Source organism: Narcine bancroftii, chromosome 12 (assembly GCF_036971445.1).
Source record: "Narcine bancroftii isolate sNarBan1 chromosome 12, sNarBan1.hap1, whole genome shotgun sequence".
NCBI lineage: Eukaryota > Metazoa > Chordata > Chondrichthyes > Torpediniformes > Narcinidae > Narcine > Narcine bancroftii.
In genome coordinates, this window is record NC_091480.1 from 84,739,560 (window position 1) to 84,767,311 (window position 27,752).

At 38.4% G+C, this 27,752-nt stretch overlaps 2 protein-coding genes across 12 annotated transcripts in view; one reads left to right on the plus strand and one right to left on the minus strand.

Annotated features, from left to right (window-relative positions):
* LOC138747772 (breast cancer type 1 susceptibility protein homolog) overlaps window positions 1–27,752 on the minus strand; it is a 159,156-nt gene that overhangs the window by 102,246 nt on the left and 29,158 nt on the right. For 10 of the 11 annotated variants that reach the window (XR_011347652.1, XR_011347651.1, XM_069907338.1 and 7 more), the window contains 11 exons: window positions 23,808–27,299; window positions 19,221–19,288; window positions 18,133–18,301; window positions 16,424–16,565; window positions 15,875–16,050; window positions 14,699–14,991; window positions 11,636–11,723; window positions 10,258–10,335; window positions 9,588–9,628; window positions 9,105–9,188; window positions 6,543–6,600 (listed from right to left, as the gene is read on the minus strand). Coding sequence is in view for 9 of the 11 variants with exons in the window: in XM_069907338.1 (XP_069763439.1) it covers window positions 6,543–6,600; window positions 9,105–9,188; window positions 9,588–9,628; window positions 10,258–10,335; window positions 11,636–11,723; window positions 14,699–14,991; window positions 15,875–16,050; window positions 16,424–16,565; window positions 18,133–18,301; window positions 19,221–19,288; window positions 23,808–27,299 (4,689 nt within the window). In the remaining 2 variants the exon portion in view is untranslated. The remainder of the gene's footprint in view (window positions 1–6,542; window positions 6,601–9,104; window positions 9,189–9,587; window positions 9,629–10,257; window positions 10,336–11,635; window positions 11,724–14,698; window positions 14,992–15,874; window positions 16,051–16,423; window positions 16,566–18,132; window positions 18,302–19,220; window positions 19,289–23,807; window positions 27,300–27,752) is intronic. The other variant, XM_069907344.1, reaches the window with a different exon arrangement.
* The window catches only part of nbr1a (NBR1 autophagy cargo receptor a), an 82,815-nt gene continuing 72,195 nt past the window's right edge, over window positions 17,133–27,752 (plus strand). Inside the window, exon 1 of the mRNA XM_069907346.1 lies at window positions 17,133–17,255. The gene's annotated coding sequence lies outside the window, so the exon portion shown is untranslated. The remainder of the gene's footprint in view (window positions 17,256–27,752) is intronic.

A 27,752-nucleotide genomic window follows, 5' to 3' on the forward strand; every position in this document is an offset into this window, starting at 1 on the left:
GGTTCTATGAGATTGAACACATTTGATGACCCATGTTTTAAAAAGTCAAAAATTAACTTTCCACTTCAGTTTGATACTGACATGGGCTGCTTATGGAAGAAAAAAAACAATCATTTGGTTGTAAGCAAATCAAAGTTAAATTTATACATTTTATTCCTGCTAGACTTTCACTGTTAATGTTAATAATCTTAATTAGTACTTAAGATGTATGGGATTCAGTGTAGAGAAGTGACACATAATTAGGGAGGTGCAACAAAATGAAAAAGAGAATATTAAAATGGCAAATATGAAGGACCTCAGCACTTGATAACTTCCTGAAGGTAGGGTGTATTGAGGTGGTAGATTTAAAATGGTTAGATTTATTTGCTGTAGAATGCAAACTTTATGTAAAACTGTAATTGCAATACAAGGTACAGTGAAAATTTAAAAAATGTTATAAAAGTAGAAAAGTGGCAAGCGTGGATAAAATGGGACTCATTTTCTTTGGGACATTGGCGATCAAGGAAAGACTTGAATGGGGCCCTACAAATTATGAGAGTCCTGTGTAGATTAAAGGCCACATTTAGCTCAGCAGAGGTGTCAGAAATTAGGAAATGTGATCTTACAAGAGCTGGATGGTTTGGATAGGAGATGAGGAAAAAGAAAGAGTGGAAGGAGTCTGAAAGGATCGAGGAAATTCTAACACCGAGAAAGTACTTGGTGTGTAGCTGAAGAGATATGACGCAAGTGCTATGAAGTTTAGGAGGTTTTTTTTTTTTTTTTTTTTTTTAAACAAAAAAATCAACCTGGACATCCCCAAATCAAATCAGATGGACTGTCTCCAGATTTGGTAGCATGCAAACCAACTACTGAGACAGCAGCAATGGACTTTTGCAGTAATTTATAATGATATCATTCCTCAAACCTAATTCTAATGACACCAGATGTAACCACAAAGTCTTTTTTATCTTTCCCCTTTGATTCAACAAACAAGCTCAAAGAGAGCATAAATCACTTGAGTCAATTGGCTCATTCACACCATGTAATTAATGCCAAAATTTGCATGGTAAAATAGTGAATTGTGCAGTTTTCTTAGTACTATGTGCTTCTTTCGAAAGGATGCGAGAGCAAGACCTGGAGAAGTAAACAGTATCGGAAGGTATATATTTCGACTTCACATTTTGAATGTTTTGCTTTTTGAAGCATGGAATAATGTCACTGGCTGGCATCAGTGTCGAATTTGTTCCCTTTGAAAGCAGAGCAATCTTCCCAGGGATGATTTGTTGATTTCCTTTCACTGGGAAGGCAAGTAGAAAAGTGAACTATTGGCTGTGGAAGTGATTTTGATTAGGTCAGCCGAGTAGCATCGGTGAATTTATTCTGCAATGACATTCCAGAATGCTTAAAGGTAATTATAGTTGCCATGGTTGCAACTGGAATTTAGTGACGATAAAGACCAGATGCACAACTGTTTTGATTTATTTTTAACCTGCTTTTAGCTATCAATGAAAGTAGTTTAATGAGGTAGATGAAAGTGTTTATTTAAAAAAGGGGGTAAGATGCTCACTAAACGTTTTTTCAACAATCAAGAAACATTCCATTTATTTTTCTCATCTTCACTGAAACACTGAAACCGCCATTTTTTTTCTGTGATCAGATCCATTTATTAACAATATGGATAGAAAGATAATGTATTTCCATATCTCAGCCACGGTGAAAATCAATTGCTACCATTGCTGAGGAAGTATGAATGGATTGGAATTATCAATGACATCCCTTATAATGGAAGGATGGTCATTGATGAAAGGGTCTTAACAAGATCACTCCCTGAATAACCTCCAACAACCACAACCATCTTACTTTGTGCAAGATAGAACGCGAGCCATGAAAGAATGATCCTTTTGAAGGCGATTGTCATCAGTTTTAACAGGGGGCCTGATGCCAGGTTCAATCAAAGATGATCACTCTAACCTCATCCAAAACTCAAGTCTATAGCCCAGACAGAAGCCAAGGTTGTGTGGTGCTGGCAAAATATAAACAAGGCGGCAAAGCACAGGTTGATGATGAAGAGGAAGCGCAGAACATTAAACATCTTGCAACATTTTGCAAACTGGTCATACTTCAGCAATTTTCCATATTTTTTGGCTAAATACTCTGTGTTTGCAACTGCACTGGAATAGCATAGCTTGAGTTGCAGCAAGTTCTGAGCACAGCTGTTCAAAGCCTCAGCTGAGTTGTTATGTGGTCCCTAGTTCTCCCCTATCCCTATCCATCCTTTCCTTTCTTCTGGCCTCTTCCATATCCAATTATCACCTTTTGTCTGCACTCATCCCCCTACCATTTCTTTTTATTCAGGCCCACTTTTTCCATACCTTGAAGAAGGGCACAGGCACAAAACATTGGTAATATATCTTTACCTCCTATGAGCACTGAAAGCATTTCTGTGCTTTTACAATTGCAATATCTCATACGGAGCAAACAAAATTGCCCGAGACTTCTGTGATGGTGAGGGTCTCAAGAGTTTTGACCTATATCCTACAAGGGTCTCAAGAGTTTTGACCTATATCCTACATCCCACCATTGCAGTGCAGATTTGTGTACAGATGGGAATTTGTCTCCACATGGACTATGTTAGGTAACTGCATCCCGAGTGTTAGAAGATTCACTACCTATTGCAGACAGGCTGCCAAGTTCTTCAGCTCTTGGTCAGCTCAATCTTTGGTGTTGCTCTCAAGTTATTCCTGGTGTTGGAAATCAAAATCCGCCAAAATACATACTGTGCCTTGTGATTCAAGTTGCAACCATGGCAACTATAAATTCCTTTGTGATTCAAGTGCCATCCACCATGGAACAGCACAAGTCGAGGTCAATGGTGAGGACTCCATGAGCCATTCCCACCTACTTATGAATGGTTGGTTCTGCCAATAACAAAAGGTACACCCAGGGAATCTAACCGTGACCAGCACATTGTCTATATAGAACAATAAAGATACAAAACCAATGTTTTGCACGAGTCCTTCATCAAGATACAAGCTAAATGTATGCAAGTACTTGAATAAAATGGTGGTAGAGCAGGAGGAGGAGCACAGTCCTAGAGGCAGGAGCTGATAGGTCAATAGGGGAAAGAAGGCCCAACAGTAATCAGGAGGAGGAGGGATGGCTCAGTGAATGGAGAGCTGGAGGAAAGGAGACCCTGATAGGGAAGAGAAGGAAAACAGGGAGTGGTCTTGCTGAAACCAGAGGTCGATCTTCACGCTATTTAGTTGGAAAGTGCGAAGACTGAATATTTAGTGGTGTTCTTCAAATTTATAAATTTATGGGTGACCTTGGTTTGGCAGAGCACAAGGACATGGTCAGACATTTCAGTGTGGGACTCAGTATTGAATTGGTTGTCCACTGGGAGATCTCGATTCTTGATGAGGATAGAGCGAAGGTGCTCAGCGAAGTGATCTCCCAGTCTGCGTCCAATCTCTCCAACATAGAGAAGTCTACAACGAGAACACCAGATGCAGTAGGTGACTTCCACGGATACACAAATGTTGCTTCTCTTGGGAGGACTGTCTTAGTCAGTCTTACTCTCCAACCAGATGGCATTAACATCAATGTGTCCAGATTCTACTAGACCACTCCCCGTTCACCCCATCCCTGTCTCTTTACCTCTAGCTGTCCACCCACTTCCTTCTCCATTTAGAGCCATCTCCCCCTCCCAATTTACTGTTCTACCCTCCTTCCCTTATCCACTGATTACCTCTTGCCTGTTGGCCTGTGCTCTTCCCCTTCACCTCAGACACCTGCCTACATTTTGCTTATACCATGATGAAGGGCTCAAGCCCACATCATTGGGGATGCATCTTTATCTTTGCTATACAAAGTATGCTGTTTGACCTGCTGAGTTTCTCCAGCATCATCTTTTTGCTTCAATCACTGTGTCTGCAGAATTTTGTGTTTTACCCCGTCACGTAGTCTGTGAGGTATGATTGCATGAGCTTGACTACACAAGGTGAGCGGCCTGTGCTCCCAATTTAGACACCAGTCCCCAGATGGTTTGGACAATTTTACCAAGCTTTGCCACATCTGAAATCGGTGCCAAGGCTGAAGCCAGATGGTACATTCAGCTTAATTCCTTCTCCATCTGAATACCACAGTGATAATTTAAATGAGTGGTTTGCTAGATCACTTCAGAGGGAATTTAAGAATGGACCACATGGTTCAGAATCACACACAAGACCACTGTGAGAAAGTCCCTTGTGAGAAAACTGAAGGTGGTCGTTACTACACGAGAAAGTAAGGAAAGTCTCCTGTATTCATCTGCCAAGGTCGTAAATTTGCTACTGACAGCAGTCATCTTTTTCCAATATTCAACTCAAAGACCTGCGCACAACTTAACTATGACATTAAAGCCTGGAGACCTGATTCCATGGACTGCTCTTTTGACTGAATTATTTGGTGAGACTGACTTGGGGTTTTGTTTTGGGAATTTATTTTGGGGCATTTAGGCTTAGACTGTAAGGGTCTGAGTATTTTTTCACCCTACATACACACTATAAATATCCATTGTTAGTATATAGTTGCCATAAAGGCTCACATTTGGGTGTTGAGTTTATTGAGATAATTATATTATTGACAACTGTTAATAAATTTTGAGTTAAAACTGTTTGTGTGTCTTTCAATTACTGCTGGTAAGGAAGATATCGAGAAAGGCAAGTTAACTGATTTCTTCTCAAATTTACTCGTGGAAGTGCTTGAAAGAGAATTTTTGCTACCAAGCCCGAGCACACCGGTCTCTAGTTCCTAAGCCAACCTCTGAACATCATCCATTCAGTAATTCTGTTTTCATTTCTATCAAAAGAAGGATTGTGTTATTCATGAAGCTCGTCAGAATAGCAGTTTGAAATATCAGGATCAACAAATTAGATTCGTTGAAGATTTTTGCTTTGAAGTTAGGGAGATATGGAAAGTTATGACTGAGTTATACAAGGAAGGATTTAGACCTGCTTCATTGTATTCAGCCCGTCTGCGAATCACCTTGGAAAATGGCCAGAAGTTTTGAATTCCATGAATCAAGCTTGCAAAGTTTTGGCTGACTCCGTTTCAACTTCAAGTTTGATATGAACTAATAGTCTGTGTCTTAAGTGGTTCTCATCTTAAAAGGGCTTTTTTGTTAGTTCTCTTTTTTGGTGTTAAATTGAAGAGTTAATTGACTTAATAATTAAGTGTTTTTTTTTAATTTTAACTATTTAATTTACTCTTTTTGTTTGATGTTAAAGATTTAACTAGATTCTATTAATCTTACTTTATAAATGCTGACAGTTTTCACCTATTTTGATTATTCATTTATTAATACTATTTGACCGTGGGAAAGTAGGTTTGCACGGTAAGTTTATTATATGACCATGGGAAAATGCAGTCAGCATTGAAATAACGTAAACGTCCTTAATTTACGTTTGGAAACATTTTATAACAATCAAATACAAGTCTGTGTTGGTGCTGTGCAATTGATCAGCAAAAGGAGGCATAAAGCCCTCTTTCCGTCTGATAGCCTACAGGTCACCCTTAGGCAAGGTGTAGAACCTGTTTAGCCTCCCAATCAGGATCATGCAAAGATGGTGGACGTTTTTTTTTAAACAAGTGGATTTTTACAATTGGAATTTATGGTTGTAAAACTGAAAATGCTGGGCAGATGAATCTACTGATCAATGGCCAGAGTTACGCGTCCAATACAGACACTGCAACTGAAGAAGACAACAGGAAACCACCAGTATTTTTACGTCATATAATCATGATCTCAAAGTTGACGATGGTCTCAGCTCAAAGATGGAGCCTTCACCAAAGGAGAACAGGGGAGGCAACAACTACAATTTGGAGGGTCAGAGATCGTGACAGATGGAGAGACATGATCAACAGCAAGGCACCCAAATTAAATGAAGTTATAGTGTTCACGTTACTGAGCTTGGAAAATTAAATGTGGAATTTTATCGTTTAAGGAGCTTTCTTTTTTTTAAATTACGAATGATCTGATATTTTTCTGAAGGTTTAAGGTATAAAAATTTTAATGTTACTGCATATGCTCTTATAGCACAATATATAACTGTATTGTTTAAGTGTTCATCATGTCTAATAATAAACATCAATAAAAATATTTTACAAAGAAAGGAGTTTAGTTGGAACCTTGATGAATGGCAGAGCAGCCTCAAAGTGGCCGACTCATACTCCTAATCATCTTCATGTATTAGTTATACTGAAGAATATAAAAAGCAGCATACTCTACCAGCAATTTGTCTGTTGTAATAACTATTAGCCAAAAGGAAATCAGAAATCCAATCTTGATGCACTGATCAAATACATTTTTCATTCCCAAAGAACCACTGTAACCATCGAAATCATCTATATTTACACATGATGGTACATATATTGTACACATAATTGTAACCAAAACAGATCATTTAGGATTTCGATTCTTGCTTAAGTGTAATCAACCACACCCCTTGGATCCAAACGCTGGCATTAAATGGTTGTTGCCCTTATTGCTCTCACAAAAGACGGAAACAATTGAAAACTCTTACCTCGACTCATACCCGTAAAGGAACCATAACAACAAATCTCATAATGGTGCAACAGCAGCTGAGAAATAATTAAAAACAAATATTATCTGAAATGTGAGAACTGATTAATATTAAACATAAATTCTTCTACATAGTTCTCTCTCTTTGTAGCACTAAAACTGAAAAATTCTCAAGCTACATGAGGAATGGAAGAAACATTAAATTGAGCAAATAGGTGAATTCCCATGTGAATGGACAACATGATGAAAATGTAGAACAGGTGACGCACACTGAAGAGGCAAGGTTTTTCCGAATATGTATATTAGCATGTTCTGAAATGTTTGAATTGTTTATATTAGGTAAGTGATAAGCCAGTGAGAAAATGGGTGGCAAGGATGTACCAAGGGGCCGCATACAGACAGTGCAAATTTGGAAGAGTTTAAGGACTAGGAGTAGGATAAGCGGTTGAGAATAGAAGTGACAGAAATCAAAAATGAGAATTTTTAAAAATGAGAGAGATACCTATATTGCAGTATTGGAAATAAGAAATTATGGCATGAATGAGTGTGTTATACTCCTATTTTCCAAACTCTGTAAACTAGGATTTGCTCATCTGACCGGAGAGAAAACAGATTGCCGTCAATAATGGAATTAACAAAAGCAAAATATGTAATCAAAAGCACACAATGCTGGAGAAACTCCTCGATATAACAAATATAGAGATAGATAACCAACATTTTGGGCTTGAGCCCTTCATCAAGGTATGGAAAAATGTCGGCAGGCATCCGAGCAAAAGATTAAGGTGGGGGGGTGATAGGAGGAGAAGGGAGGGAAGGGACAGCAGTAATTAAGGGAAAGAGTGATGGCTAGGTGAAGGAAGTTGGGGGGGGGGGAGAACTGGAAATGAGAAGGGAAGGAGGGAGGGGAAAGAGGAGAAGTTGTTGTTAGTGTCTTCTGGTTGGAGGGTGCCCAGATGTTAAAATCAGGTGTTGTTCCTCCAATTTGCAAGTGGTCCTGGTGGGACAGGACACAAGTCCATGGACAAACATGCAAGTAATTAGAGTGTGATACAAACTGAAATGGTTGGCCACTGAGGTCTCTGTCACTAATGTGGACAGAGTGAAGGTGCTCAGCAAAACGATCTCTCAATCTGCACCCAAAGGGAGCACTAGATGCAGTAAATGAGTCCTGCGGATACACAAATGTTGCTTCACTTGAGAGGCCTGCTGGGGGCCCCCTGGACTGTGCCGAGGGGGGGAGGTGTGGGCGCAATTGTGGCACCTCCTACGGCCACAGGGGTAGGTGCTGGGGAAGGAGAGGGATTGGTGGGGAGGGATGAGTGGATAACGTGTCAGGTAGTGGGATCCTGTGGAAAGTTGTTAGGTACTGTTCGACCTGCTGAGTTTCTCCAGAGTTGTGTATTTTTTTTAACTTCAACCACGGCATCTACAGATTTTCCTATTTTACTACAAAATATGTAATTATCTGCATTTGTAATGGATAGGTTAAATATATTCTTCCAAACACATTCCATTTTGTTTCCATTTTATTACAGAACCTGTTCTCGAGACAAAATAATAATCTAATAATTGTGAGAAATGTGCAATAAAATGCTGACAAGTTACCATGTAATCAAGAAACTGCAATAAAATTCTCCAGTTTTTTGTTAATCATTTAGTAATCCATTTTATAGCACTAGGTTAAATTGCATTAACTAGATCCCATCAATAATTGTTTTGCAGTTAAATGACTTTGGATCTTCTAATATAGTACAACGATGATTATCGAAAAACAGATTAACTGAAATCCTCAGTTATCCAAAATTTTTTGGACCTAGAATTGACGCCTATTTGACTGACATTTTTTTTGGAAAAGTCAGAAATGCTAATTTTTCCCCAAAAATTTGAAACCCAAAATTATGTCATTTTATCTCTGAAAAAGTTTGGATAAATGAGAATATTTGAAACAATCAGAAATCCTCAGTTATCCAACATTTTTCAGAGCCGAACTGACGTCACAGGTTGAAAAAACTTTGGAATTTTGGAAAAACCAGAGTAGAAATTTGAGTTTTTGGTGTTGAATTTATCTTATTTTGTTTAGGTTGTCTTTTGGTAAGAATTAAACGTCATTTCATGCTTAAAAAGCCTTCCCTTTGTTGTTGTTTAAGCACTGATTTGCAGTTGATACTGGGGTGTTTTTAAAAAGTGATCAGTAACTGTATTACATGAAGTATTGGTGATTGTCTTCTTTCTGCCACACATCCCGACTCCATCAGATTAGCTGGGTTTCTTTATTGAGCGCTTAGCTCTTCATTTAAAAGTTGACCAACAAACCACAATTCCCTCTTCACACATTTCGCAGCCATCCAAGAACAGTTTGTATTATCCCAGTTGACAATCATTTGCTCAGCTATTACATCGGAAGAAATTAATGAATTGACATGAAGTCAGCAGAGAGAAGTCATCATGGGAATTCAAAATATTTTTAATTGGAAAGCAAATGATATAACAGCATGTTCCCTTGAAAGAGGATGGGGAGAAAAGGTGAAAAAACCCAGCTGGCATTACAAGCCTATGATCTTACTTTTCCATCAGCTGTATTTCTTGCTTTTCTTGGACCATTGTGGTTTCTTCCATTGATTACGTCACCTCTCACCTCAAAATCAAGCTGAAAGTTTTCAGAAAAATGTTAGTTTTCTGTTCAATACCCCATTTCAAGATTGATGCAAGTGCACCTATACAAATTAAATGTACAGGTATATATTCCTGCATTTCTGCTTGATCCAAATTTTCACACTGAATTGCAAAGCTAAACAGATTGTGTTGAAAGGGTAGCACGGCTAGCATAGCGGTTAGTGCAACGATATTGCCGCGTCAGTGACCTGGGCTTGTTTCTCCTCACTGAACCCTGCGTGGGTTTCCTCCGGGTTCTCTGGTTGCCTCCCACCCTCCAAAAATGTATGGGGTTTGTAGGTTAATTGGTGTATTTGGGCAGCACTGACTTGTGGGTCAGAAGGGCCTGTAACAGTGATGTATCACTAGAATAAATAAATAAAAATGATCTTACCTCATCAATTACTGAGCCTTCCCGAAAACTTCTAATTACCCCTGAAAATAAATTAATGCAATTATTTAAGCAAGTATGATATGGAATCAGTTAAGGTTTCAATCATGAGAATTATTTGATTATTATATTTTTGTGTTCAGATCTAAAGCAGTTTTCCCCAAAGATAATCTCATAACACTAATCTTCGAACAGCAGTTTAAATTTCAAATTTAGAATTTTTGTGATTTAAGACCTGCTTCGGAGTAAAAAGTCCTTTATCCAATGCAACACTACTTTTTATGCATGAAATACTGTCAGCTGATGCCTTTCAAATGGCAGGTTAGATGGAGGCCACGTCAACTCTCTCAGGTGAGCATAAAAGAATCAACGAAATACCTGCTGCCTCAGTGGAATTTTCCCTGTGCACTGGCCAACAATTTGTCTCAACCCAAGCCCAACAAATTGCGAGTATCATCCTGGCAGTAATGCGTAGGCCTTTTCTCCATGCAAAATAAGGTACTTCATTCGTGATGAAGGATGCTGTAAACGTGTGAGTTCTAATTTTTGTAAGTATATTTCTGCTCGGAAATTCTTAATTTCTCAGTTATTCAATCAGCAGTTTCTTTTCAAGATGTCAACATTTTGATGTAATTGATGTTTCCAATACCATACTTTGATAAACTTTACTTACACTCATAACTGACAACCCATCGCCTCCCTGCTATTCCCATGAAGTATTTTAGTGTCCTTTCGCAAACAAAATCTGCATCTAAAAGAGCAAAAAGAAATGAAAGATTGTACTGATATACCAATGTGGCTTTCACAATTCTTTAAACTTTAAAAAAATATATAGGATATTCAATATACCTGTATATAAGATAAAGATTTCATCCCCACCACCTCTTACCTCCAGCCATGTATTATGTCATGAATCATATGGGATACGAGTGTGGGTGAGGTCTGGGCCTAATGTTCTGCTCACCAGGGAAAGTGCATGAGTAATACATCGCCTCTCCTTTCTTGGTGTAGTGATCACTGCGAGGAAACACCTTCTCGCCGGTGTCCCCCTTTTTCAGTTTGCTATATCATGGCATGATCGAGTGTCCGGCAGTATAACTGGATGGGGTTGGCTGGGCTTGTTTGCCATGGTTGACAGCCAGCCCAAGAGATGGAAAACCGATTTCAAACCCAGGCAAATGGGGTTCGTTAGCCTCATCAAGCCATCCATCTAGAAGGACACTCCAAAGTAATACCCATGACCCAAGGATCTGGCTGCCACTGTTCCAGCGTGCTAGGCCATGGCAGATAAATCGCGGGTGTAAAGGGTCGGGCCAGTACTGCACACACACTACTCTACCTAAAAAACAAAAACCATTGTGCAGGCTCGAAGGACATGTCTATGATCCATTCGTGAAGCCAAGCCATGATATGGGATTCGAAGGGCAGGAAAATGGGTTGAAGGCAAAGATCAGCAATCATCTTATTGAATGCAAGAGGAACTGTGTGGCTTTACTTCTATGACTACTTCCTTATATTGTTGGCTCACAGTCCTCTATTTGTTATATTCCACTTCACCATTTGTGTCCTGTGCTAAAATCCTCAAAGCTACAGTACATTTTTCAGAGATGAATATTCGACAACTTATCGTACAAAACAATCTGAGCAGTCAAGTTTTTTTTTTAAAATGGCTTGACATGCAAAATACTGGGATCCTCAGGGGATCTGATAATTAAATAAAATTGCAGGTGCTCAATTTGGTGCAAGTGCAATGTGAATTCTGATCAAATTAAAAACAAGCATTTCAACCAATAAAGATTTCTATTAAATGCAGTTTGTACAATTCTTCAATTCCCTATGCATACTTCCCAATTAATATTCTTACTTTTAGTCGTGTAAGCATTCCGTTTGTTTCATCTGAAGCCACAGAAATTGGGATGGTAGGAGACTTACTGAAGGGAAGGAGGCTCATGAACAGCACGAGCACCAGAGCGAGCTAGCTGGGAAAATGGCCGTCATTCTATTTGAATTTTAAAAATTCAAAAGATAAAGCAAGCAAAATAATACTACACCTGTTTTCATGATTATATGGGTCGTACTGGGTGAAAAGGTACTCAGAAATTCAGCTCCTATTTTTCTTGCAAAAGCTTGAACCAATTGCTGTAACAAGAAGAGCAGCAAAATCAATCTGTATACAGTGGGAACTTTTACTGTAATTTGGTGTAACAACTTCCTCCCTCCAGTCAGCGTCTGTACAGTTTGCATTGGCTCTGGTTTCCTCTCCCGTTCCAAAGATATATTACTTGGTCGTTGCAAATTACCCCTAATCAGGACAGCAAGTAGTAAGAAGTCGATGGGCATGCGATAGAGAATAGTCTACAGGGAAATAGAATTGCTCTGAGAACCAACAACGACACAATGGGCTAAATTAACCTCTCCTAATGTCAAAAAGAAACTGGGGGGTTGTTATGCAATTTACTTTAGCTGCTTCTACAGTTATTTTATTGGAGGATATTGAATCGTAAAACATACTGATACAGTTAAACACTGAAGTAAACCAGGTGATCCAGTCTTACAAAAGTACAGATCAAGGGATTGGAAACCTTTGATGTCCCGATCATCATAGCATTCAGCATTTTATTGAATACACCTCAAAATTTTAACAAAAAGGCAAATTGATAAGTAAATTTTTTTTTAAATCAAAACCTTGAGGAAATCCTGAGTACAAATTGATGAAATTGTTTGTGGCTGTTGCAGTTTTGAATTTTGAACACCAACAAGAATGGTGAATTTTGTAGCAAATAACATCATAGTTGAAGTGGGATGCTCAGTCAGCTGCCTGTCTCAAATGATGTGAATGTAAATGGAATACTGCTTTGTCATTGCTGTCAAGCTTTAAAATATTCCTCAGAACAGCTACATTCTCCTTGTTTAATGAAGTGTCTTTATGCACTCTAGTTCCTGCTGTATTCAAAAGCAAAAACATGTTCATTCTCATGAAGATACCTCAAAAGCTTACAAATTCCAGTTTTGGTGCTCTAGCTTTAGTGATGAACCTTTGGGAGGGGGAGGGTTGAGTGGAGTACAGGAATAATTAGAAGGGGAGGGTGGAATGGAGGAAGAATTGAATAGAAAGCCATGGGTCTTGTAACACCAAGATAAATTGTATACGCTTACAACAGAATGAATTTGGAATTCATTGTCCTAGAGCAAGCTTCATATACAATAAAAATCCCATCCTTTTCTGCATACATTTCACCTGATTAACTACAATTTCACTGGCTCCCATGAAGAGGGCCTGTGAATTTAGAATTGTTCATAATATTGATGGTTTTGGAATGGACTGGTTCAATCTTAGTTTGGACAAAAAAGTGGGGTGAAATAAATAATTTAGTTAGACAAAGAGAAAAAGGTGTACAATTGGCATCTATTTTCTTAGATGATGTATTCAAATGCTTTTGTTTTCTACATTATTACTTTCCCACACAAGGACAATTTCCTCCGACTTCCAATGGAAATATTTCATTGTGCTCTTGCCTGTACCTCAATTAGTTAAAATTATTAAAAAATAAATATTTACAGCACAGTGGAAGCTGATTCCGGTCATTTCAACTCGTAATGCCCAATTACACGTAAATTAACCTACAACCCCATATCTTTTGGAGAGTGGGAGGAAACCAGAGCACTGGGTCCTGTAGGTGTAATAGCGTCGCACTAACTGCACCACCCAATGAGCATTATTTTTGATGGTTTGGCACATGCCTGTGGTAAATAAAAGAGCAGTAATGGATTTCGAAAGAGGTATGAAGGAGACTGCAGAATCTGAAATTCGACACTATCGGCTGGGATGATTTGCTGAAGGGTTTCAGTCTAAAACTTTGACCATTCTTTTTCTCCCACTTAGGTTGCCCATCTTGCCTCCAGCAGATTGTGTTTTGCAAGGTAAACGTTCAGAATAATATTGACTGCAATTAGCTCTTCCATTTCTTAATAAGCTTTTATCTGTAAATGACAGATTCTTTGCAAAATATAGCTACAGAAAATTAAATTAGATCTTCTTGCAAAAGGAATAAAGTTGGTTTTAATATGGACACACCTTCAGCTTTAATGTTACTTTAACTTATTAAAATGGCAGGCTTCATTCTGTATTTTTGGGTGATACACATTTGCAATGATGAAATTTAAATACAGTACGTTTCCCCGAATCCGAAGTTCTGAATACCAAAAACCGAATTTTTTTTGCGACGCCGACACTGAGATACAACACTAATACATTTTTGGTAATTTACTGTACACCATTTTAAAAAAGATTTCCTCAGAACTTTAGCAATGCAAATATAAACATTTTTATCAAGCATGGAAAATTTAACAAAGTTATTTATTCGAAAACTTGCACAAATAGTACACTACCACCTTTCTAGTTTCTGTAGAATATTTTTAACAATTGAGTGTGAAAACACTGGTGCAATTTGGTTGCAGGCAGCTGCTTAGTATAATGAATTAGCACAAAAACAGAACGACCCCAGATTAAAGGATAACCATCAATTCAGCTCCCTCCTATGGTTACATTCAGTAATGCATCTGTCAGCTAACATTCTTGCTTTATCAACAGACTGAGGAAAAACCCAACACCCAACCCCAACCAACCAATTTTCCCTTGCAAACGCTGCAACCGTGCCTGCCTGTCCCGCATCGGACTTGTCAGCCACAAACGAGCCTGCAGCTGACGTGGACATTACCCCTCCATAAATCTTCGTCCGCGAAGCCAAGCCAAAGAAAACTTAAAATTAATAGAAAAGTAGAAAAAGTATTTCTTTATCACTTTGCTAATGCCATGGGATATCTAAATTGCATAGAATAATTGTTCTTTTACTTGTGTATTAAAATTGTCATATGGGTGAAAATTACCAAAGTACACACCAAGATTAGATAATTGCTTCCTCATAGCCATCAGGCAACTGAATGAATCAAACACTGCTATCAAGCTGCTCTTACTGGGTACTAACTAATCTTTCTTTTTATTGTAAACGTACTCTGTAAATTGTGCTCTTTAGTCGGCTCTATGAACATTACAGAGACTGCTTGCATGAGAACCCTTTTCACAGACAGTGTGATAAAAACTTATTTAAGCTTACAATTTCCCGTTTGTTCAACCCTGAAGCCACAAAGGACATTTTTCTTTGAACAGTGCACTTGGCGGAGTTGGAAACTTTGTTGAAAACAGGAGATGAAGCACGAGAAAACCGAGCCCGCACGAAGCTTTTGGTTACCGCTTTTCTATGGTTTCTCTCGTTTTGAGATTGTGGCAGACTGAGGTTGCAAACTGTCCCTTTTGGATGTTGCGATGCCATTCTCGGAGCCCTTTCCAGGACATGCTCCTCTTTTCCTTCATTGTGCTGATCAACATCTTTCTGTGCCTTCTCACAGCCTGTGCAACAAACAGAAAAAAAAATTCTTGAATGTTAAGACACAAGAACTTATAGGATTTGGATTTTTTCCAACAGCAATGCTAAGAATGCAATACGAGGAAATAAATGAAGTGGTGAAATTTTCATGTTTTGTTGAGCAAGACTGACATTAAATTACAAGCAGTGTTCGTGATTTTGGAGAGAGAAACGGATTTACATGCAATGAACCATTTTCTCACCGTTGGTCGACTTTTTTAAGGCTATACAGGAGTTGGTAAAGTAATGATAACAGTTAAAAAAAATGCCACTCAATTTTAAACAATTATGACAGAAGCACTGCAGAAGTTGAGAAATGCAAAATTGATCTTCAAAGGTAGACTTGGCTAGTCAAGAGAATGGTGTTATTTTAGAAAATACTGCAATTAAATGACCTAGAACGAGCAGCAGTAAACAAAACCCATTCTCATATTATGCTCAGATTTCACGATTCACCAAGTGCTAGCCGGCAAAATCCACATATTCAGTGGAAGTGGGTGATTAAAGGTTATAGTCATCAATGCAGAAAAATTGATCCATAAATCAACCTCTCAGATTAAAAACAGACATCAATTTTTCACAACTATAGGTATATTTGAATTAAGAGAAAAAGCAGAGGTTGAAAGGGGCAATTATTTCATCACTGATTGGCCATTTTTGACCTTTGCTCAAAATATCTGCATTCAGAACACAAAATATGCAGCAAATAATATTTTTGTGATTCAGAACAATATTGGTGCCATCATCCCACTTTGGTACATTCCTCGGCAAAATCTTCATTGGCTGGAACAAGTGCCCTGTGGTGGCTGTGATTTTATTGCTTATGAATGCCCTCATTGTGAATGTGTTATCTTTTATGAAAAATACCTTCACTCTCCAAGTCAATTTGCTCTTTAATTTCTTTTTTTCTTTCTGCATTTGAACCCTCTTTCACTTTTCCTGGAGAGCCTGTATTGGATTGAAAGTGTTGGAGTAAGCCATTCATTTCTTGAAATTTTTCTGGCATTTGTCCAATTTCTAACTCCATTGAAGGTTTTGGGCTGCTGTGAAACCAAAAATTAAAAAAAAAAATGATCAGGAACTGGAATCCACAAATTTGTCCAGATAAAATTAACACAAGGTAGATCCTATATTTATATATCTAATGTTCAGAAATGAATACATTAAAAACACTTTTAGTAAAAAGAGATCAATAATTTATCATAGAATTGGAAAAAGCCACACACTTCACAATAACACTAAGCATGCAGCAACAGTTTGGGGTGTGTAGACAGCGGGGATGATGGGAAATGGGGATGAGTTAATTCATATCTTGCAAATTCAATACCCACAGGCCGTCCCTTTAATAAGCATTAAATCACAATTCAAACAGGTACCTCGGTAACCATTTTACAATTTTGGCTGTTAGAATCTCACCAGTCAGTCTCCTCTTTATTCCCATGCGTAAAGGTTATGCTTCTGTTTAACTGTGGTTGAGGTCTTGGGGCATCAGTTGCTGGAAGACATTTTGATTTGGTTGGTGAAATCCTAGCATCTTCCAGGGGAGAGGCGGCAGTGACTGTTAAAATAAGAAATAGTAAAATTACAAATATACATTTTCCCCACAATAAATACTCAAGTTACAACATGATAGCATATCTTTCAGTCCAGTGTTCTGACGTCTTTTAGATCTTGCTGCAATTTTGAACATGTTTTAAATGGTTTTCAAAAAAATGGATTCTGTCCAGAGTCAGTACAATTGAACAGAAACCAAGATCCATAAATGCTGCAAGAGGTTTCTAAAGGCTCATCCTTCCATCCATGTGAGTGTTTAATGTTTGTTCTTTAGTCTACAGCTTCCACTGGGGTTGGTCGGCATCTTGGCCAATCTTCCACTGTCCATGCTACAAATCCAGTGGATGAAAGGAGGTTTGGATCCTCAGAACACATGCAAGCCAATGACATGCAAACAGTTGATGTCACAGAGTACAGACGTTGGGTGATGCAGAACAAATGCAAACAGTTGATGTCACAGAGTACAGATGTTGGGGGATGCAGAACAAATGCAAACAGTTGATGTCACAGAGTACAGATGTTGGGTGATGAAGAACAAATGCATTGTATAATAGATATTGTTTGAATAGATTTTAAAATTAAATCAATTAAAACCAGATGGCAGATGCTGGATTTAATGCTAAATAAGCAGGTTGGGGATAGAGTCAGAGGATATGGACAAAATTGCATCAGCTGTGAGCAAGTTCACTGCAAGGTAAGATTTGAAAAATATGTTGATGTTTTTTGACACCAAATGCTTTAATTAATTTTATATATAAAATTCAAGCAGCATATTCTTTTAGAAAATGTAGCTGAATTAGGAATGTATATATGTAATTGTTGGGATGGAATTTAATGTCAAAATAGATAGTGGATTCTTGCAATCATTCCAATATACGTGTGTGAATCCTATTTTTTATTTACACCAAGGTTCCAGTAAAATATCAGGCTGACCAAGAATTTTTTTTTTAATTGCCAAATTACAATCTTAATTTTAGTTTTGCTGAGTCAGCAGGTGATTATTATTAGACTGAATGGAAATTGACACCTCGAAGCTACAGTTTAGCTAGTGTATTGTGACTAAACTATGTTTAATTATGGTCTTCAATTCTATTCCATGGAGAAAGATTTCAATTTAACTAGTGTTGCAGCATCATATTATGCTCAAGTTTTCTACTGCAGTGCACATGATTGCTTTTATCTTGAAGTAATAATGAAACTATTAAAAAAAAAGTAAATTCAGCAGATTAAATAAATAATGGCATGCTCACAGAATTTCTTTGGATCCAAGTGGATCTTGAAAAGCTGAATCTTCAAAAAAAAAACTCCCGATTGCTCCAAGTTATATAATAAATGTTAAATTTATACTACACAAACTTCCATACCGCAAAATAATGGCTTCAAAAAGATCAATGAACAATTTTTTCTATCCATAGATTCTCCTTTTATTAAGGGTGTAAGGATTACATTTTGTTGAATTACCCAATTTAATTCACAATCACTTTCATCATCTTCAACGACAAAAACAGGGTTAAAAAAAACTCAGCATCTGCCAACGTTTTGGAGCTTTATTTATAGTTTAAGAATTTTACCCTTTTCTATCAATGAACTGTGGTGGTGAAGGTTCTCCGGACTGTCTTCTTGATGGTTCAATGAGAGTATGTGTTTGGTGTCTTGGCTTCCATGTTGATCCAGGACTGCCTCAAGGACAGCCATTTCATGCTCAAGTTTCTTTATGTTATTCTGTATTACATTCTTTTGCTTGGGAAGCATGGGGGTGGGGTGAAACAGAAAGTTTCAAATTGAAATAGTATGTACAGCTCTTGTTAAAAATCACAGTGCAACTATGTAGACACTGCATTCCTTTTCTTTAATGCAAAATATTTTAAAACTCGCTACCATATCAATAACAAGTGATTTAAAAAAACTCTAATGTTTAGTTAAAAACTCATAAGTTCATAGAGGCACTAATGAGAACACAGAGGAACACTATTCAATACGTCTATTTATTACATCAAGCGTATTCCTTCTTACCAGTCTCATGCAAACTGTAGCATCACAAGTTCAATCTAAGTTAATATCATAAAGGAGGTGACAAGCTACAGATAACATTTCTCTGGAAACGAATTTTTCACTCTCAAAAAAAAACATTGTGGTAATAATTCTTGGCCACTTTTTCAATAGCTTACATTGTGGAATGTAACTGGTCAGGGTTCAATGAACATTAAAAATGCTACTTGCTTCTCACTGCATTAAGTTACTTCATTCCAGTTCTGTTTACGCTACCTTTTTTTAAATGTCTCTCAACCAGATACTCAAGGGTGAGAAACAAGAGGTTGTATCAGATAGCTTACCTTTTATAAACTGCAAATGATGCTGAATAGTTTGTAATAAATGAAGCGGTCACTAATTGACAATACAGTTAAACCCCTGGTATCTGACACCCATGGGGATTGGTAGATGCCGGAAAATGCCATTTGCTTGAGATTGCAAAGTAATCAAAATCGTAAAGCATGCCAATCTCAAACCAGTATTTTTTTTTACCAATTTATTTTCAGTGATTTTATTTTGCCAGATGCTTGAATCCCAGATAACAGGGATTCTACTGCATTTGTTTCACTGAGCATTAAACGAAAAAGTAATTTTGATTACTTTTTGATTACAAAAATCAGCATCTTACCTGAGTGGTGAGAAATTCACATTCAGGAGAAAAGGAGTCACTGTCATAATTTGCCATTATTTCAGCTTCTGCAGTAAAACAGAGTTGAAGTGTTATTACTCGAGATAAACTGAATGCTGACTCCAGGGTAAACTATTCCATGATTAAAACAGAAACTGCTGGAAACACTCAGGTTACGCACCACTTGTGCTTTTCTCTCTTGAATTCAGTCAATGAAGCTGAGTAGGGTTCATGAGGTACAAGTAATCAATGTATGTGGAGGTGGAGATTCTTAGAACATTTTTTTCCACTGTTTTCACAAGAGGGAGGGATGATGGTAATGTCATACTTAAAGTGAACAAGTAGAAATTCTTGATGGGAGAAAAAAATAATAAAATGAGGAAGCTGAAAGTTTTAACATCTTTGAATAAGGTAATGAGCCTATTATCAGACACACAAATACAATGTTCAGGTGCACCAAAATTCTTACTTGGCCCAGCCAAAGAGGTACTTGGTTAAAAAAATCCCAAATAACACATCTTGAATCAATGTACAGAAAGAGATTTTATATATTCACACAAAATATACAAGATAAGAAATATTCAGTAACGGTAGTGAAAAAATATTTCAGACAGGACTTTTTGAGGTGCTGGAGGAGAGATCCTGGAGTCTGATAACCCTTGGGGGAAAGCTAAGAGGTGCTGGACTTTGGGCTTCTGCACCTTCTTCTCAAAGGTAGCAGTGAGAAGAGGTTGTAGCAAACGCACTAGGGGTTCTTTATGAAATAGATAAAACAAAACATATCCAGGATGTTAAAAGCAGTGATGCATGGAGACAGGCATGGATGGTCCAGAGGACTGCCAATGTTGGATTATTACTTAAAAGGGAACAAGGAATAAAACATCTAAGAGCCAGCGCTACTAAATTATTGGATAATAAATTATGTGAGATGAAAATGAACAAAAGAGGACTCCTTTCCCTTAACAGACTAGAAAAATAAAACAGGAATATAGATTTAAAATAAATGGAAGAAGCATTAGAGGAGCAATAAGGGAAGATTTATTCACCCTGAGATAATAGAAGTCCAGATTAACTGTCTTTTGGTCGGCTGGTAAAGTCAGAAACTTTCACACTTGAAAAGTAATTGGATGCAAAGAACTGTGACTGTTGGGTTACAGATCTAATGCACAGGAGGAATTTGAATAACTCATTTAGTACAATAAATTGTTTGATTCTATGATGGCTTTTCATTAAAACACTACCATTTCATAACCACATTCTGATAAAACTCATTAATTTACATTTTCCTCTTATTCCTTGACGTAGAACAAAAATATGCAGAACACAGGCCCTCAGCTCACCTGTGCTGACCCAATAACCCACTCTAACAACTGCCTAGAATTATCCCAACTGCACAGCCCTCCACTTTTCTCAGTTCCATGCAACTACTTAATAGGCTCTAAAAAGATCCTATTGCACCTGCCTAGAACTGGCTGTCAGTTATGCATTCCATTTGCCCACCACTCTGCCTGGGAAAACTTGCCCTTCCATCTCCCCTGCACCCAAGCACGCCAAAACTATGCCATTTTAGGCGAGGAATAAGCCTTTGGCTGTTCACACGATCAATGTCTCTCATCATCTTGTACTTCTCTATCAGGTCACCTCTCATCCTCTGTGGATCCAAAGAGCAAAAACCAAGTTCACCCAACCTATCCTCACATAACATGCTCTCCAGTTCAGGCAGCATCCTTCCAACTCTCCTTCGCACCATCTCAAAAGCTTCCACATCCTTTCTGTAGTGAGGTGAACTGAACACAATATTCCAAGTGGTGTTTAATCAATATCCTGAATTGCTACAGCATTATCTAATGGCTCGAACTCAATCCCATGGTTCATGAAGGCCAATGCCTTTTTAAACAGCAGTTTCAACCTATGCAGCAGCTCTAGCCTCCTATGCGGAATATTTTCTACTTATTATTTTTATTTCACAATTCCAACATCTACAGATTTTGTTAAATGAAGCTACGTGTTTGGATGTGGTTTAAAAAAAACCAAAATGCCAGAGAAACTCTGCAAGTCATGCACTATGTGTGCACAAGTGTAGCACTTCCTACGGACACAGGGGAGGTGCCCAAGGGGCGACTGGCGGGAAGGGAGGGGTGGACAAGGGAGTCACGGAGGGCATGGTGCCTGCAGAGTTGGAGAGGGGAGGAACAGGGAAGATGTGTTGATTTTAAAATTATATTGAGATGAGTTGATATTAATACACTTAGCCATGTTTCATTGTCCCAATATACAGCCATGATTACTCTGCAGGTAGAGGGAAAACCATTTTTTTTTAAAAAAAGGAGACCTTTGATAGAGGGAAAGCTCTCCTTCCATCACCATCAACTCTGCCATCACCTGCATATCCTCCATTACCCCCATACACCAACATACAAGGACAGGAATCCCTCTGTCCTCACCGATCAAGCCACACCTCTGCACCCAACAGATCATCCTCTGCCATTTAGGACACCAATTATGTGATCCCACCACCAGACACATATTCCTGTCTCCTCCCTTCCCTCTGTGACTCCCTTGTCCACTCCTCCCTTCCCACCAATCGTCTCCTTGGCACCTACCCCTATGACCACAGGTGCTCCACTTGCACCCACACCTCCCTCCCCAACATTCAGGGGCTCAACCAATCCTTCACGTGCATCTGAATCTGGAGCTCCCATTGCTGTCTCCTTTACATTGCAGACCGGGAGATCACTTCATTGAGCACCTCTGCTCTGACCAGTACAATAGCGGAAATCTCCAAGAGGACACACATTTCAATTCCACGCCCAATTCTCTAGTCCCATGCACTGCCAGACTGAGACCACCTGCAAAATGGAAGAATAATACCTCGTGTTCCATTTGGACACCCTCTAAGCTAATGGCATTACATTGACTTCGATTTCTGTTAACTGCCTAACCCCCACCGCCACCCACACCCTGTCTCCTTTCCTCTTGCTCTGTCTCTCTTCACTTTTCCCTGTCGCCCTTTCCCTGAGCTCTGAATGTAGAGTCCACACTGTACACCTCCCCCCACCATTAATTCTAACTTTTTCTCTCTCCTGTCCTATCCATATCCAATTAAAACCCTTTGGTCTGTACTCCTCCCCTTGCTCTTCTTCTTTCCTTCTCGCCATACTTTTAATTCAGGCACCCGCCTGCTTTTTGCTCATACCTCCTATGGACGCTGCGAGACCTGCTGAGTTTCTCCATCATTTCTGTTTTTACTGCAATCACAGAGTCTGCACTTTAATGTTTCACTTTGAGAAGGCTGCAAGCAAAGATCCAGTGATCATTATTGCAGATTTTCCCATTCCCAATAGAAATTACTGTCAGTAAGTAGCTCTGGGGCATCTCTGGTTCCAACAACAGTATAACAAAGAAACGCTGACAGAAAAATTAGTCCAGGCCTGAAATATACTTCCTAAGGATGCTGTATGACCTGGTGTAGTTCAAGGGCCCAGACCCAAAACATTGGTTACCCTTTCCTTTCTATAGATGCGATGTGACCGGCTGAGTTTCTCCAGCACGCATGTATATTATGCACTTAACCCCAGTATCTGCAGACTTTCTTGTTTTACAAGTGAAGAGCACCAGTTTTCAAGACTGCATCTTTAACAGCGAGCAGTTTGGAAAACCTGGCAAAATAAGATAGAACTGAAATACCAGAAACAAACATTACCAATGAATATCAATTATTAGTTTATACAATTTTGAAATAATGATGAATTAGACAAATAATTTTAAATGCAGATTGTCCTGGTGGCTACACTGTAAAGACTTGCACCCTTATTAAAATTCAGTTAATATCTCACACAAAATGACATAACATTCAGTTTAAACATTATACACAGAATATAGAGGTGCAATGGTTTTAAAACAGTGGACTAGTACTGTAGAAATCTGGACAAAGAATCCAGGGATTGGGTTCAAGACCCATCATGGCAGCTGAAGAATTTAAATTCTATTAACATTCTATTTAAAAATATCAAGCCAAAACACCCATGATTTTTTTTAAATTTTCTTTTAAAAAGGTGCTTTTCTGATATAATTCAGGGAGGAAATCTACAATCCTTCCCTTCCATACCAAATTTAATTTAGACATGCAGCACGGTAACAGGCCGTTCCAGCCCACGAGCCCGTCCCACCCAAATATCCCAATTAATTTATAACCCCCATACATTTTGAAAGGTGGGAGGACACTGGATCACCCAGAGGAAACCCATGCAAACATGGGGAGTACGTACAAACACCTTACAGACAGTGCTGGATTTGAGCCCTGCTTGTGCTGTAACAGCATTGCGCTAATTGCGCTGCTCACTGTGGCTCAATGGGATTCGCAAATATCTTCTCAGACATCCCAGCAATCCACCCAAGGACAATTAGGATGGACAATAAATACCATGCTTTTTATCAATAAGTAGATCATAAAAAATGGTTTCCTCATTTTGCTGATTCTATGAGGGAATGCTACAATATACCCCAAAAGTCTCCTCCACTATTAATTTTGAAGACCTGAAAAATGAACCAGTTCAAATGAACCACTGGACTCCCAACAATCCTTACCTAAAGGTTGTGGCTGTGGATATGGAGGTGTGCCTTTCCAAGTTTCTTGATTTTTCTCCTCACGATTTTCAGATGGAGACAAACGTACAGAACTCTTTTGCTTCTTTTTCATCTTGCGACTAAGTTTTGATTGTGAACTGGGATTAGGAGATGAACCAAAAGAACGAGAAGAAAACAAGTCCAGCGATTCTTCAGATTCTTGGCTCGGGGAAAGGGATTTATTTTGTGGACAATATCTGCCTTCGTTTTCATCTATTTTACTGACTTCAGTAAAAATGGAATTTCTAATTTCTGTGTTACAGTTTGGAAATGAAGAGATTTGTACTTGGGAGCCTTTTAGAGACAAACAAGTTGTAGTTAAGGGACTCTGTGACACTGATTGAGTTTTTGAACCTGGTTTGTTGAATTGAAATATCTGAAAACAAGGCAACTCTTCATCACTTGTTTCAGATTCTGAAGATGACAATTTTACTGGCCGCTTCTTCCAGCCTTTAGGCCAACCTTGAGAATAGTTTTGCAAGCTGCCACTCAGTTCTTCTTCTCTTTCTTCAACTTGATTTAACTGTTCATGATCTTCTCTCATTTCACATTCACTCTGCATTTCATCCTGTTCATTCATTATATTTTTTGGAATATTTTTACTGAAGTCTATCTTAGCAGAGTCCAACAACTCATCAGGAGATGCAGAAGTCATGTGTAATTTCTCACCAACTTTACTTCCGACAGCTTTAAAAAACCTAAACTGAGATTGGCAACTTACTCCATCGGCTAGTTTAACCAGTTCACTTTCTACATCCTTTGGAACTCTCGGAGATAACTCATTATCTTCACAAGTTGTTAAAAGAGAAAGTGTTTTATCCGACTCTCCCTCTTGGTAAATATCTTTTTCAATCTCTTCAAACTGATCACCAGCTGAAGACAATTCCATTTCGGGAATGACACTAGATTCAAGTTCAGGATCTAAAATTCTACAGTGAGCTCCTTTAAGCCAATCATATTTGGTTGTGTTACTATTTACATGCTCACCAATTTGGCTTGATCTCTTCAAATCAAATTCTTTTTTCTCTGCGGTGGCCAAACAACTTCTTTTGGATCCTTTTTTTCGAAGGAAGTGCTTTTTCCCCCTTGTCCTACTTGATAAAGGCACCATCTGCTGGCCATGCTCTGGATGTTCAGGAGAAAGAGGTGAAGATGCTGTTGGAGGAACAATTTCAACAGAGTCTCGATCTGCCCCGTTCTTTTGTCGAAGGCCAACTTCTAATTCAGAAGGACAGTGTTTTGCTTTGTGCGCATTGGCAACCCGAGTTTCTTTGGTCCCAGAAGTTTCATCTAAATTCACTTCTCCAGTGTCTTGATGGGTCCCAAAGTTTCTGTCATCCGTCCTATTCATCTCTTTAGATTTACCAGCAGGCTCAGACTGGGAATCTGGAGCTGCTTGGCACCCATCTTCCATAGATGGACAAACTGGGCCTGGTAAAAGAATAAATGATTTCCTTTTTGCTGACTTGAATGATTTTAGAAGCTGTTCTGTATCTACTGTATCACTGTCTCCTGTAGCTTCCTTTGACTTGGTCTCATTTATAGACACTTCCTCATTACGGCTTTCTTCACTACTCCTCACTGCTACCCTTGAAGGATTCTGAGACAAAATTTTTGCATCATTTAAACTCAATTTTCCCACTTCAGTACACGCGAAATGGACATTCTGACTCTTATGTTCTCTCTGAGGAATTGCTGGTGGCGCTAGTAGCAGCACACTGGTCTCAGAGTCTGAAGCTTGTCCATGTGGGCCAGAAGCTACTGTGGAAGGTGAATGATCAGGAGACAATGGATGTTCAGCAAACAGTGCAACATCACCAGACACTGTTGTTTTATCACAGCCTACTACTGGTTTCTCCCCATTTCCTGAAATCCGAGGAGTTACCCCACCTTCACGTTTCTCTACCACATTGTTTCCACAAGAAACTGTTATGTTTTCATTTAAACTTTCAGTTTCTACACATCTCATGTCTGTATCATCGTTTTCCACATTCTGCCCTGAAGGTGCACAATCTACTCCAGTTCGGAGTTGTGAATGCATCTCGGTCAATTCTGATCTTTTACTCATGTTTTTGCCTTCCATTATTAACTTTTCATCCAGAAGTTTCAGCCTGCTGCTTCTTCTGGTAGCCCTCCCTTCTCGTTCTATTTTCACAGGCTCTTCACTACTCGGGAAACTGTCAATGCGGTTTTCATTCACACCAGTTTGGCTACTTCTGGGACTTGTTCTTGCAATATGGCTGACTAGCTGCAAAGGTTTAATTCTTTTTTTGGTCTGTTTCACTGATGACTTTTCTTGCTTTTTGCCAAAAACTTTGTTCAGGTTTTTCTTACCATCAGCATCTGTCGTGCCCAACTTCAAATCAAACGGTTTCAGATTCTGCTTACAGCCTTCTATCAAATGCCCAGTTTCCATCATTTTGTTACAATCCTCTTCTTTTGCAGTGGTAATAGTGTGAAGGTCTTTCGGTTCATTATCACATGGTTGTTCTATAATTTCTTCAGTGGCTTCACTTCCAATGTTCTGTGGTACAGTTACATGGTCCTGATCAATTTTAGTATTTGCATTCCAAACATCACCACAATAAATTTCATCAAGAATTGGTGCCTTTTTGGAGTCTTCTGGATGTCGTCTATTGTCTCTGGTTTTTCCTTTTTTAGTTTTATTGCAACTAATTTTAAAGACAGATTCTTGGTGAGGTAGCAAGTCGTCACTTTTGCCTTCGGATCTAAAACTCCAGTTTACAGGAACACTTTTTCTTTTATCTCTCTTATAGGTTTTCCCAAATACTTTGTTTTTTAAGTCAATTGCCAATGCTTTTGTTACATTTCCATCATCTTTTATGGGTGACGCAAGTTGATCAAATTCAACTTTTTCAGTATCATCTGAACCAGAAACTTCCTCACAAGAAGCAAAGCAGCTCTCTTTTTCTGCAAAAGAATCTGATTCTGTGTTCTGGTTGCACAGATTAGATTCAACACCAAGCCTTGGCATCTCACCGACATTAATTTTGGATAACCATTCGCTCACTTTTCTGATAACTCGCTGGCTTTTTCTTTTGGTCACTTTCAGAACTGAAGAATTATTAGATTCATTCCCATTTCTCTGAAAATCATTTTTGTTTCCAAGTACAAAGTAAAAATCTTTTTGGTTGCTGTTTTCATGACTATCCAAAATTTCTACATCTTTTTCCAACATTTTGTTCTCTGAAGGCAGTTGCATCAGATTGTCAATCAAATGCTCCTTTATTCCATCAGGGCAATTTTCTGTGTTTACCAGTTTTGCAGCACGTTGAGAGAGTTTTTCATTGACCTTGTCTGCTTGAGCCTCTGGGCTACATAAGCTACTTTCTGATTTGTTCTCAGTCATTTGTTTTAGTCCTGCCTCAGATTCACTTTCACAGGAATAATCACCAGTAGTATTTGCAGCATCTTCTAATACTTCATTTTCATCTATAAAAAGGCATTTTCAAACACAATTATGGGTTAGATTTGATTAGCATTTTGTGTTTCTTTTAAAAAAAACTTGTGTGTGCAGATTTTTAAAATTAAATTCAAAATCTCAATCTTTTCCCCCTTTCACCGATTTTTTAAAAAATCTTGAAAATAATATGCCAGTTCTCATCTTCCTGCCCAATATCTTAATTTACTGACAGACAGATCACATGCAGAAGATTAGTACTAACTGACAGCTACAATGAAATGAATTTCTTAGAACCTACCAACAGCAGAAATCCCCAAGTCTAGCTTTTTTTAAGTTCGGACACACAATTCTATTCATAGTCAATACCTGCAACAATTCAATCCATTATTGGATCAAGTGTCTTTCGGGATTAAACTTTTGTATCAATAAAAATACCTCATGATAGAGGAATCTTGAATACTACTGAAGCACTTACCTATGCT